This window comes from Echiichthys vipera, assembly GCF_963691815.1.
Source record: "Echiichthys vipera genome assembly, chromosome: 7".
NCBI classification, from domain to species: domain Eukaryota; kingdom Metazoa; phylum Chordata; class Actinopteri; order Perciformes; family Trachinidae; genus Echiichthys; species Echiichthys vipera.
In genome coordinates, this window is record NC_139832.1 from 12046388 (window position 1) to 12058839 (window position 12452).

At 40.9% G+C, this 12452-nt stretch overlaps 2 protein-coding genes across 2 annotated transcripts; one reads left to right on the plus strand and one right to left on the minus strand.

The window, feature by feature from the left end:
- The first annotated feature begins 4036 nt into the window (after positions 1-4036).
- LOC310949343 (retinol dehydrogenase 13-like) lies at positions 4037-7782 on the plus strand. The gene is made up of 7 exons (XM_083916771.1): positions 4037-4133; positions 4870-5010; positions 5096-5287; positions 5370-5531; positions 5636-5752; positions 5860-6064; positions 7228-7782. Exons 1-7 carry the CDS (start codon positions 4061-4063, stop codon positions 7322-7324), a joined length of 987 nt encoding a protein of 328 aa, XP_083772897.1. The 5' UTR covers positions 4037-4060; the 3' UTR covers positions 7325-7782.
- Positions 7783-8491: 709 nt separating this feature from the next.
- On the minus strand, positions 8492-10081 carry ankrd34c (ankyrin repeat domain 34C; the record flags this gene model as incomplete). Its single annotated transcript, XM_083917196.1, has 1 exon — positions 8492-10081. The coding sequence occupies one exon, from the start codon at positions 10079-10081 to the stop codon at positions 8492-8494; it is 1590 nt and encodes a 529-aa protein (XP_083773322.1).
- Between the last annotated feature and the right edge of the window lie 2371 nt (positions 10082-12452).

Genomic DNA, 12452 nt, shown 5'->3' on the forward strand with positions numbered 1-12452 from the left:
CGGCAGCAGAGGAGGCAGGCAGCACCGCCCTTCTTCACCTCACCGGCGGGACACGCTGGTTGCTACGTCAGCGCCGCAGAACCAGAGAGGAGGGCCCCAGTCCCGAGACAAATAGAGGGTTGAACTCTGCAGCCTCTCCTCCAGACAACAGGCTGAGCACTCACGGCAGGATGGTGACCCCAAGAAAAGGTCACCGGTTGCCATAACGACTGCAAAGACGTTATATCTTGGGTCTTTAACGTTTTTTAGGCCAACGACCCACAGTTGACAGATGGACAGAGCGGGAACTCCCTACTACATACCGTAGCCTATACACATACCTTTTTATGATGCATACAATACTAAAGTATAAAAATAATAATTACTGACATAGTGACGTGTATTTAAACATCATGTTTTTATGTTAAACATAGGCCTTCATGTGAATACAGTGGCTACCTTACCTGAGACCAGTAAGTTTTCCATTAGTGCTGTGTAAATTAAATAGAAGAAGAAGGGAGAAGAATTACTTTATTTATCCCGCACGGGGAAATTGAATTTTTTCACTCTACATGTTATACTATACATGTTACACTATACATGTTACACACACAGGCCCGAAATACACACATGCACAAACAGGACCTATACATGCAATTAAGGAGAGATGTTAGAGCGAGGGGGCTGCCAGTGACCAGCGCCCCGAGCAGTTGGGGGTTCGGTGCCTTGCTCAACAGCACCTCGGCAGTGCCCAGGAGATGAACTGGCACCTCTCCAGCCACCAGTCCACGCTCCATACATGGTCCACACTGTGACTTGAACCAGCGACCCTACAGTTCCCAGCCAAGTCACCTATGGACTGAGCTACTGCCGCCCCCAAATGTTTCTTAATTTCACAAATAGGCCGCTTTATCTTTGCTAATAATATACTGTATTCATGTTGATGCATATTTTCATGATTGAAAAAAAACAAAACTGACCCCCTGGAGCATCTCTGAGGACCACCTGTTGAAGATATCTGCATTGTTTGTAGGTTCTTGATTTCTCCCCTAACAAGCCCAGCAGACCCACACTGTGGAATCGCTCCCAATATGTGTGAAGATATTCTTGCTGTTACACACAAAAACTTTAGATATGCAATGATTTGGGCATTTTAAAGGAAAAATAAAAATAAAACAAAACAACAGGAAACAACTTTGAAGACTCTGCTCAAACTCAATATAACAGATTTAATGAATTTTTTGTTTAAAATGTCAATGTGCATTTACAGACTACTGTAGCCGTGCACATATGCGTATGTGTATGTCTGCACATATGTTTGTATATGGAGGTGCTTCATGCATTTGTGTGTGAGTATGTGTGATGATCTGCATGTTTTTCCTGTTTCTTGTACCAGCGTTCTTTTTTGTTTTTGTCTCTGCTCTGTGAAGCACTTTGGGTGACTGTTACAGGTCTTTTTAACTGTGCTATATAAATAAAAGTGAACTTGTACTTACATTACGTTCATAGAATGCAAAAACATTCATACTAACTGATCAAATATTATAGCAAATATACAGGACTTGCAGACAGCTGTTTACCTGGTTACAAATACAGAAAACAGTTCAGGAAGATGGACAATGTGTAACATTATAATGTGATACATGTGTTTATTGAACTTTGATGAAAATGTTTACATATTTAGCAAACAAACTAATGTATGTGTGCTACTGTGGGGGGAGAAGAAGAACACATTACATTAAGATTGGAGACTGCTAACAAATAAAGATATTTGCCCAGAGCAATATTTGTTTTGTAGCCTAACCTTACAGCGTTTGTTTTATTAGTAAGATTTCTTTCTAGACTTCTTATGGTGGAGCAAGAGTTAACATTTAAAACATTTAACGACATCCCCTCTCATCTGCAGGATGGGTACAGGATAGTTACATTCCAAAAAGTCTCGGCAGAGGGCCCTCTAATTTTAGCAGAGGAAGGTTACCATACTGGGAGAGAGATTGGAAAGTGTGCAGCAGTGCAGTCACATGATGAGCTTGGTGGTGAGCCAGCACAGAGACAAACAGGTCACCTCTGAAGCACACTTTAATTTGAGAATAGGGGGCCTGCATTAACAAAGGTCCGACATGCAACAGCCCTCTATAAATGTATATAAACATACAACATCTTGAGCTGTATGAAAAATATCACTTTCTTCCATTTATGTTTATAACATTATAGAGGAGATCAGCTGTTCTGTTCAGTTTTGTCCCTCACATGATGAGAGACTGTAAAGCAGGTTATTGCGGTCAGACTGGGGACAGCAGCAGTTACATAATGTTCTGACTTTCTACAGCAACCTTTGACCCTTTGGTATGACAACAGTGTCTACATGCTGTCCCCCTTCAGTCACTCTCAGATGTCACCCTATAAACCCCAAGGTCAAAGCTCTGTGGTTAGTCCTTCTCCAGACTCGCACTACTCCACTGAAAGGGGGGCGACATATTGAGCCGACACATTAAAACTTTACCCTAATCAATAAGCAAGGAAGTAAATGTTTTAAGTCAAGAGTCAGTTGCTTGGCTGCAGCTCTGATTCAGATCTGAGGGTGTAATACTATTATTACTGTCATCGTGGTGCAGCTTCTTCTTTTGTCTGCTCATACAGCAGCAGGGGCGCATCATAATGTGCTCTTGCTCGTAGGAGTTTAGGATATAATTTGGTTCTGTACAAAGTACTTTCCTAGTGTTCTTAGACTTGATTGATAACTGTGGATACAAAACCTAAAACATATGATGCGCTTCATCTACTGGACTCCCATAGAAGGCACTGGGACTGTGTTGGTGAGTCTACAGGGACCTCTACTGGTGGATTTGTATGTTGTGCCCCATTTAATTTGAGATTATGAATTCAACTTCCAACTTCAATTACAACTTTATTGTTCCCAGAGGGACATGTATCTTGAAGCAGTGTACAGCAGTAGCCTACTTAATTTAATTTAGATGCCTAAATCCCAACGCAAGATGACAATGTATAATATAATGCATGTGTATTGAGTTGTTTTGGCGTCCAGTACGTTTTAGAAGACATTTTAAGATTACTCCTGTGAATGTTCTCATTCCTCCAGGTCATCGTTATCCTCAAAGCAATTTCAGTCAAAAGCAACTGGACTGGTTATTTGTCTAGGAAGACGTTTCATCTCTCATCCAAGAGGCTTCATCGGTTCATGTACGCATCTGACCAGGCTGGGACTGGGACTTAGGACCAGTCCCAGCCTGGTCAGATGCGTACAAATTGCTTTGAGGATTTAAGATTACTGTACTTGTAATGTGTTGCCCCCTGACTACTCAGGTAATACGATGCAAAGACACACCCTGGTAAGACCAAAAAACAAAACAAAGACTGTTAAACCCACATTTGTAGCCTTTCTGTTACTTAACACTTCCTTTAAAAAAATATTTTCACTTCGCTCAATATTTGAAAACTATAATTGTTAAGATGATACTGGTTGCACTCGTTATGGTTATAATGACTGCTGTTATTACTGTTATATTTGTAATTCATTTACATATATTTATTTATCTATTTTGTAACTGTTCATTATTTTTACTTGCTTTTACTCGCTTTTTAAAATTTAAGGTTTTCAACGTGAACTTTGAACTGTATTTCCTGTATTAAAAGTGCTATTCACATATTCTTATTATTGTTATTATTATTATTATTATTATTATTATTATTATTATTATTATTATTATTATTATTATTATCATTATATTAATTTGTGTATTATATATCTGAAGCCCAGAGCAATCAGATATCAATATACAGTAGCTTCACAGTTTTTAAAGCTTTCTTGAAAATGCATTTTAGACTATAATATTAAGAACCAATAGGAATCGTCTATGGGCTGGCGGTAGGCGGTACTTCCTGGAGGAAGACTGTGTTATGTAGCTGGTTTTAAGGGCATTTCTGGATGCTAGTTTGCGGTGTTTTTGTAACTCATAATAAGGAAGAGGCCGTATTCAAACACAAATACAGTGGGGACGCTGTGATCGGACATAAACAGGGAAAGGTTTAATTCAGTTAAATACTGTAAAAATATAGGACAATGCAGACCTTCACAGCAATGCGATCATTTGTTTTCCAGTATCCGAAAACTATTGCTGTGGTGACGGTAACAGGTAAAACCTACAACCACTAGCTTTGATAGACTCGTGTGTCTGTGTGTATGTGCTATTTATATACATAATGTCAAAATGTATTAATTTAAAATTCAAACAACTTGTTTTTGGAAATCATTTGACATGTTCCTTTTCTGCTTTGTTCTCCTGTAATAACGGAATTATCAAAACTGCAAATTAACTAGCCCATAGGTTGAATGAACAATGTGCAGTTTCAGTATAGGTATCTGTCTGATTTGACCATTGCCTTGATTGTAGTCTGTATGGTAGATGATGTAAATTATGTTATTAATAGACACATATAGACGGATTCATTTGACAATAAACACAAAAAGACTTGGTACAGTTTTTGTAGAATCAGTCTAATACACAAATGTGTTCCAGTCATGAAGTCAATTGATGAATGGATTAGAAAATATTGAAAATAATGGCCATCACTATTTTACCAGATCTAAAGTTGATATCTTAAAATAACTTGTTTTCATGAAGACCATGTAGAGTGATTAGGAAATAGAAAATGATTTACTTTGAGGAGAAGACGAAAATATTTGGCATTTTTGCTTGAAATATGTACGTTTACTGTAATTCATAAATACCTGCCAGTAGTTTGAATTTTAAAACTTTGACATTTGATAATATTTTTGGGACAAAACAGAAAGCTGCAGTCCTGTGAATAGTTTCCTCAGTTGTCTATGGAAGCTGGAGAGGTTTTTTAACTGTGTGGACTCTCTTCCAGGAGTGGGACTTTTTGGTGTGAAGAAATGGATGGCAGGTGGAGTGTGTCGCAGCAAGGCCTCGTTGGACGGAAAGACCATCTTGATCACCGGAGGAAACACTGGGATCGGCAAAGAAACCGCTGTTGACCTGGCTAGAAGGGGTTAGTCACTTATCCATGTTTCATATTGTAGCCTTTAAATATCTGATTTAATTTGAAAAATACAAGATTTCCTTCTGTGTTTCAGGCGCGAGAGTCATTCTGGCCTGTAGAGACATGGACAGAGCTAATAAAGCTGCAGAAGAGGTGAGGAAGAGGAGCGGAAATGAAAACGTTGTGGTCAAAAAGTTGGACTTGGCGTCTCTACAGTCGGTGAGACAACTAGCCAAAGATGTCCTAGCGAGTGAAGAGAGGCTGGATGTTCTCATCAACAATGCAGGTAGATGCATAAATCACATCTTAACCTTGATGCTGTGATCATTTTCCAACCGCTTTTAGACTTTGAAAAAAAATACTTTTAGGTGTTATGAGCTGTCCAAAATGGCAGACTGAAGATGGCTTTGAAATGCAGTTTGGTGTGAACCACCTGGGCCACTTCCTTTTAACAAACTGTCTGTTGGATCTCCTGAAGAAGTCTGCTCCGAGCCGCATCGTCAACGTCTCCAGTTTAGCTCATGAAAGAGGTGCCGTTTTTCTCTTTTCCTAATTCACTTCAAGAGATGTTAACCCATTCCTTTCAGTGAAGATATTAAACACCGCGTCTGTGAATACTGCTTTGACTCAACAGGTCAAATCTATTTCGATGACATACATCAGGAGAAAGATTACCGCCCTCGGAAAAGCTATGGACAAAGTAAATTAGCTAATGTCCTCTTTACAAGGGAGCTGGCAAACAGGCTGCAAGGTATTAAAACCCTTCTATACCTCACACAAGACACCATGCAGTATGTATACTCTTAAGTTGTGTGAATAAGGTGGATACATTGTACCCTATGTCTTGTCACTTTGCAGGTACCGGAGTAACAACATACAGCCTTCACCCTGGAGTAATCCGGACGGAGCTCGGCCGACACTTCTGGCCTACAATTCCCCTGTGGAAGAGAGTTGTATATACACCACTCATGTTCCTCATCAAGTCTCCAACAGAAGGTGCTCAGACCACCATCTACTGCGCTGTGGAGGAAAGCCTGCAGAATGAAAGTGGACTCTACTACAGGTTAGTCAATGTAAATCAGTAAATGGTAGCTACTATACAAAATAGCTCAATATATTGAGATTCAATGGCGATACACTGGCACCCATATTGCTGTATGTTCTACTAAAGTCATGTCCAGTCAATTGTGGTGCTAGGCCCCTGTTAACTTCTTTTGCTGATGAATGTTTGTCCAGTATTAGCTGCTAAATGCTCCACACCTGCTGGTCACAAACTTGCCGTTTGGTGCAGGCCGGGTACCATACAGTGTGCTTATCAGAGCTTTTTGCAGCTGCCTGAGAGGGTAACTAAGCTAAAAGCCAGGTTCCTATAGAGCTGAAGGGGATTATAATTATCTTTGGGTTTGGAAGTGACCCCTTTCATATTACACATACAACACAGTAGCCATTTGATATAACTACTGTTGTGTGAAAAATATTGATCTGTTTAAAAAAAAAATAGATTTTAGCACAGAGATGATTTTCATGACTGGGCATCAAGGTCATCTAATTAAACAGGTATCAACTGAAGGGCCCTATCAAGTCAGTGGATATTGTGCTTTAGTAGTGCATTATTCTCTATAACAAAACAAGACTTGAAGGACTTAGAGAGCACTGGTCTCCACCAAGGCATGCCCTATTCCAAAATGTGGAATATTCCATTATTCTGACACCACATGAATGCAGCACAAATGCCCCATATCACAATGGTAGCAAAAGTGAATAATAATTAATGCATTCACCCTGCGATTCAGAAACTGCTCCATATTGAATGGGTTCTTCTGTAGCCAACGCTTTACCCTTCCACCACGTTTCATGAAAATCGGAACCAGTAGTTTTTCTGTAGTCTATCCTAGTGACAAACAGGCAAACTCTGGGAATATGGGGAATTTGAGGCTAATAAATACAAAACATGAATTTATTCTGTTTTGTGGGGAATCTATTTGGCTGGCAGTGGTATATTTTTCTCCTGTCTCCTGTCAATATGATGCTTATCACAGAATTGTCTAAATTGCCATCAATGTCTTGGAACAAAATAGTGCAGTATCCCTGTATTGTAAGTTCCTGTGTGATTCCCATTTTTATCCATTGTTGTATCCTGAATGAGAACATGCTCTTCTGACTAAATCAGCACAGTAGTAACGGATCGACTCACATGTTTAACACTGAATTCTGCACTGATTACAGCGACTGCGCCCCTAAAACAGCGGCCCCCCAGGGTCTGGATGATGAAGCTGCCAAGAAGCTGTGGGATCTGAGTGCCTCTATGGTCTGTCTGACATAATCACAGTGACATCGATGATGATCGTCATCTTCATTGTTCCAAAGGACTGCCAAGTGGCCCGAGGAAGGACTAGCGCTCGTTCTAATGAGCAGCTGTGTGGCTACTATCAGCTGAGCTCCTACCTAACGTGACAAATGAGTAAACAGACAGAAATTCACAAGTGATAGACATTTATTCAGAATATACAACAAACTACTTGCAAAAATACTATGGATTTCATTATGTTTTTGTTTTTTTTCTTAAACAGAAGCAACGCTTCACAGGTAAGGTACATGGAAGCTGTACGATCTTTAGTGTTGATTGCCATTAGCGTGAAATGACATTTTAATTGACAAATTTCACATGTCTGTGTTGACTAAGGGCTTGAATGTCATTCAGTGTTACTCGATTTCATCATATAAGAATTGTGTGTGCTTTGAAGGTTTTTGTAACACTGTTAATAGCAACATTTCCATTTTTTTTTCCTTCTGGGCAATAAAGTGCTGTTATACATAGCCCATCGTTGTACCTGTTTCTTAAGGCATATTTTTCATTCATTCACATCACGTGTATTCTGAGTCCAAGAAACTAACAATATTGAAATTAAACACATTTTGGTTACATCATCATGAATTAAAAATGCTTCTAATACATTAAATGTATCTGTCCACTTTTTTTTAGGTTTCTTTATCTTGAAGGCACTTTGTACAAATCTGCTACAAACAGTCAATTTTCACCTAACTCAAAGCTACATCTCAGACAAGTGCATCACATATTTCTTTTCAAAAGAAAGTCAATTAATGGTGCTAATTACATATGCACAATGTGCACTCAAGTGGCCTGCTGGCTACAAATGGACCCTGTATGTTCCCTACGCGTTACATTTTCATGTAAGAGAGCTAGTTCAGAGGAATAGTACCGTGTCTTGGCATTTACATTCAAAACTGTTATACATATACAGCAGATGTTGTGATGTCAGAGAATAATCCTTAAGATTGGGTGTAACACAGGGAGGAAGTCTATCTATATTGCTTAGATTCAATATTTATATATATATTATAAATTATACATTATTCAACATCTAGATGGCTGTGAGTCTACACATCTGAACCTACGGATTTACTTTCTGACAATTTTATGTTAACATTTCTACTCCCACAATATGTGCTGCATATACACCATCACTAACTAATGCGCCAGCTCTTCAAAATCAGAAAGCTGTTTCATCTGCTCCACTTGCATAGAGTGCCTTCTCACAAGTTTCTTCTTGGACTTGAGGCCACCTCTCTTTGGTGTGTTTGGTGCTACAGGAGCTATAGATCTAATACCTGTGGACAGAGGTGAAGAGGGCTTGCTACTAGCCCCGATGTCAGGAATGGGGGGGTTGGGGTTGATGTTGAGAGGGGGCAGGTGGCCAGGCCTGGTGTGGGAGATGTGGTCCAGCAGCAGTGTGCCTGAGCCTCTCCTCTCCAGGAGGCCAGGTGCACGCCTGTGTGCTGTGCTGGGAGAGGACGGGCTGGCGTTGCTGTCTAGAGATTCTCTTGAGCTGGTCAACATCGCTAGTGGAGAAGTGTTAAGTTTTCTTCGCTCCACTGGAATCTTAGGAGAGTCTAACATAGCAGAGTCTGAGTAGAGCTGTGAGTCTGAGTCATAGTGATCGTTCCCCAGACGTCTCCTATGCATTGTGTCTCTCAGACTGACGAGTCCACTGCTACAGCTGCTGCTCTCCTGCTCTGTGGGCACAGTACTGCGCCGTGCCAGCGGCTGGTGCTGGCCTAGAGATCTCTCATATGACGCTTTGGATGTAGGAGGAACTGATAGCGAGGTTGTCATTTTGCAGGGTTGTTCGCCCACCAGTGGGAATAAGCTGTCCTTCCCATCCACACTGCTCTGTCGAGATAAAGCTGACCTCTTAGTCAGAGAGAGTCCATTTACTCCTGCAACAACATCGTCATCAGAGCTGGCTTTCTTACTCTCCTCATGGGCGGCGGCTGCAGCCAAGACTGAGGGTGCAATCAGACCCCAAGGCTCTGACTGCAGCCTCTTCAGCTGAGGCAAACGTGCACGTTTGGGGTTTGCGGTTCGGCGTGTTGGAGACGTGGGCCCGTTGGCAAGCTTTGAAGCTGAGCTAGATGTTTTCAGCTTAGTCTGAAAACTGAACACTGTGTTTTGTTGCTCTTCCTCAGATGTGGGGGATGCAGTGACATTAATATCAGATGGAGAGGTGCAGAATGTTGGGGAGGACCTCTCGTCCAGTTCTGGTGATGGGGGGACATTTAGGTACTGTTTGGTAGTTTTTGTGCCAGATGGTGACTTGTCTGTGGTTATTATGATGACCTCCTTGCCTTTAGCTTTGCATGCGTCCAAGAGCCGTTTCAGTGTCTCCTTATCATTTGCATTGATGGCGTAGACTAGGGCTGAGGCCCCGCTCCTGTCCTCCAGACTGGGATCAGCTCCATTGCTCAGCAGGTGATCCACCACCTCATGTCCAGCCTTGTGAATGCAGGCTTGCATCAGAGCTGTTCTTCCAGCTTTGTCCTGTATGTTGGGGTCTGCCTGGTTGTCCAGCAAATATTTCACCAGTTTTGACTTGCACGAACTCTGTTGGTCAGTGTGAGTCGACATGCAGGCCACCATCAGCGGCGTCTCTCCACGTTCGTTGCTCTCGTTGATATATGCACCTCCTTCCAACAGGAGCCTGGTTAGTCTTAAGCGTCTGAGCCATACTGCCTTCAGGAGTGAGTTTCCATCCGTCCGCAGCTCCAGTATATCTGCCATCTCTCAGCCAATCACGGATCTTCTCGGTGTTGAACTTACAGCTCACAGCCCTTTGAACAAATCATTGAATAAAGTTCAGCTAACATTGAAAATGTTTTGTCATTTTAGACTCATATCGTTTGTTCCTGTCATGTGTTACCAAATCATCACAACCAGCAGGTGGCAGTCTGTTACAACTTAAAGGTTGTAAATATAACTTACTGTTACATATGTCTGATATGGAAAATATATCATTTATATAATGTTTCAGATAAAAGTAATTCGTAAAAAAAAGGTTTTGATGATAGTGGAAACTACTCATGCCTAAGCAGGAGACAGCATGGACATCACCTGTTAGATGTCCAAACAAATACATGATATATAAAAACCAAAGTTTATCTTGTTATCTTTGTCAAGACATTTTTTTTTCGTCATAGTTATGGAGGCGACGAAGAACGACGAACCAAAGCCCCCATCAGCCTGTAAGTGCGCAAAAACATCAACCTTGTTCATCATTTTCAAAAAATATGTCTAAACCAATGTACGTCAAGGTGTTTTTTTTATACCTAAAATCAAAATAGAGACAACCATCTGCTTAGACAGGCGACATTAAATATCGGCACCCTGTGAGGCGTAAGAGTCGCTGTCCATGGTCCTCATTTTGGATAACTTGGCGACAGAAAAGCGCTCCATTACAAATGTGTTTGTCGTCTAATTCTCCATTCAATCCTGCATTTGACATTTTGTTTATCATGTAATTGTTGATTTACACGACATCATAGTCTGCAAACATGTTATGTTAAGTATAATGTAATAGGTAAATATATTTTGCCAGCCTCCTCTAAGATGAAGAAAGCAGCGTCGCAAGATAACGAACTAAAGTTGAATGAATTAACCATCGTTTCTAATAATTTGGTCGTTAAATCATTTCGCAGAGCAACTTAATGTCAGCTATTTCTCTTACCTGGTCAGAAGAGAGGTTTTCCACGTTCAAAGTATCCATCGCTTTCATGTAAGAGGGAAGAAATCGGGGGGAAATTAAGGATTCAAAAGAGAAAGTTTGTTTCAGTTATTCGCAATATCCCTAATTTTTCAGCCGCGACTGTTCCCATCGACGCGTCCTAGTTTAGGTTACAGGGCGCCGTACCTCTCTGGCACCATAGCACATGAGCTGTGTGGCTTTTGTTATGGAGGCTCACTACATCAGTCCAATGGGGAGTATTCCTTTCACTGCGCACTCAAGGATCACAACCTGGAGATGTTGCGGGTTATAAATAACTTACTTTCTTGCTTGTTGAATGAAACGTGTAATCTCTTGACGTCAGAGTCGACCAAAATAACTGGCTACTGATGAAAAACCTCTGTCCTGATCTTCATATATGCAGCACATCCCAAATACATGTACATGTTCTGCGTGTGTGTATTTTATTTGAATCATTTCAAAGGACAATTTGTAGCATTATGGAAACGAGGGAATAACAATTGTTGCTGTTCAGTCTTTTATGTTTGTTTTTTCTTGTGTGAATCCATGCCTCACATAGTAAGCCTGTGCTATAAATAAGATTTAATCTGTCTGCGATGTGGAACATCAGTGCCAGTTGTGAAGAATAAAGACAGGCTCCCTATCTGCCATGTAATAAAGGGCACAGGGAAGACAATTCAGCTGTAAAATATGGCAAAGGAATCTGTTCTACGTCACCATCACACTGCTTCTGGCAGGAAATGCCATTATGGTACATTCATTCTTCCTTATACATTAGAATCAGATATCATATTTTACAAGCATTGATTGTTTCCATAACATAGCATCACCTAATAATTTGATCTTATTTATGCAAAACTCCAACCAGGTGTGCCTCTGATTGGCTTCACTGCTCAATAAATGAAGAGATACATATTTCACACTTCTCTCTCTATATATATATATTTACTGCACAATTAAAGAGGCCAAAACTTGTAGCAGCCATCGCAGCTATACAGCCTAATAGGGACATTTCTATTTTTAGGTTGCTATGAGACAGCACAGAAGCAGTTTCTAATGAGAACAGCGATGTTCTCAGCCCTGCAAGGAACAGGTAAATCAGACACATAACATTCCACCGAGGACTGTGAGGCTTTAGTGGCATTTACTCAAATTCTTTTGGATGGAAGTGTTTTTCCCCCCACTTGCACAAGTAAGCAGCCATCACCACCGTCATCACCACCACCACCACCACCACCACCACCACCAATTCCAATCATTAGTCTTTGACCCCTGCTCTTTTCCTCTGAGACTGGGACTAATCACTTTATGACCCATCCAAATACTTGACGTCTCAGGACTCCAGTCATCAATGCTGGCAGTGATTTCTCACCTGTGATTGCCTTCTCAGCCCCCGGGGGACATGTTGTT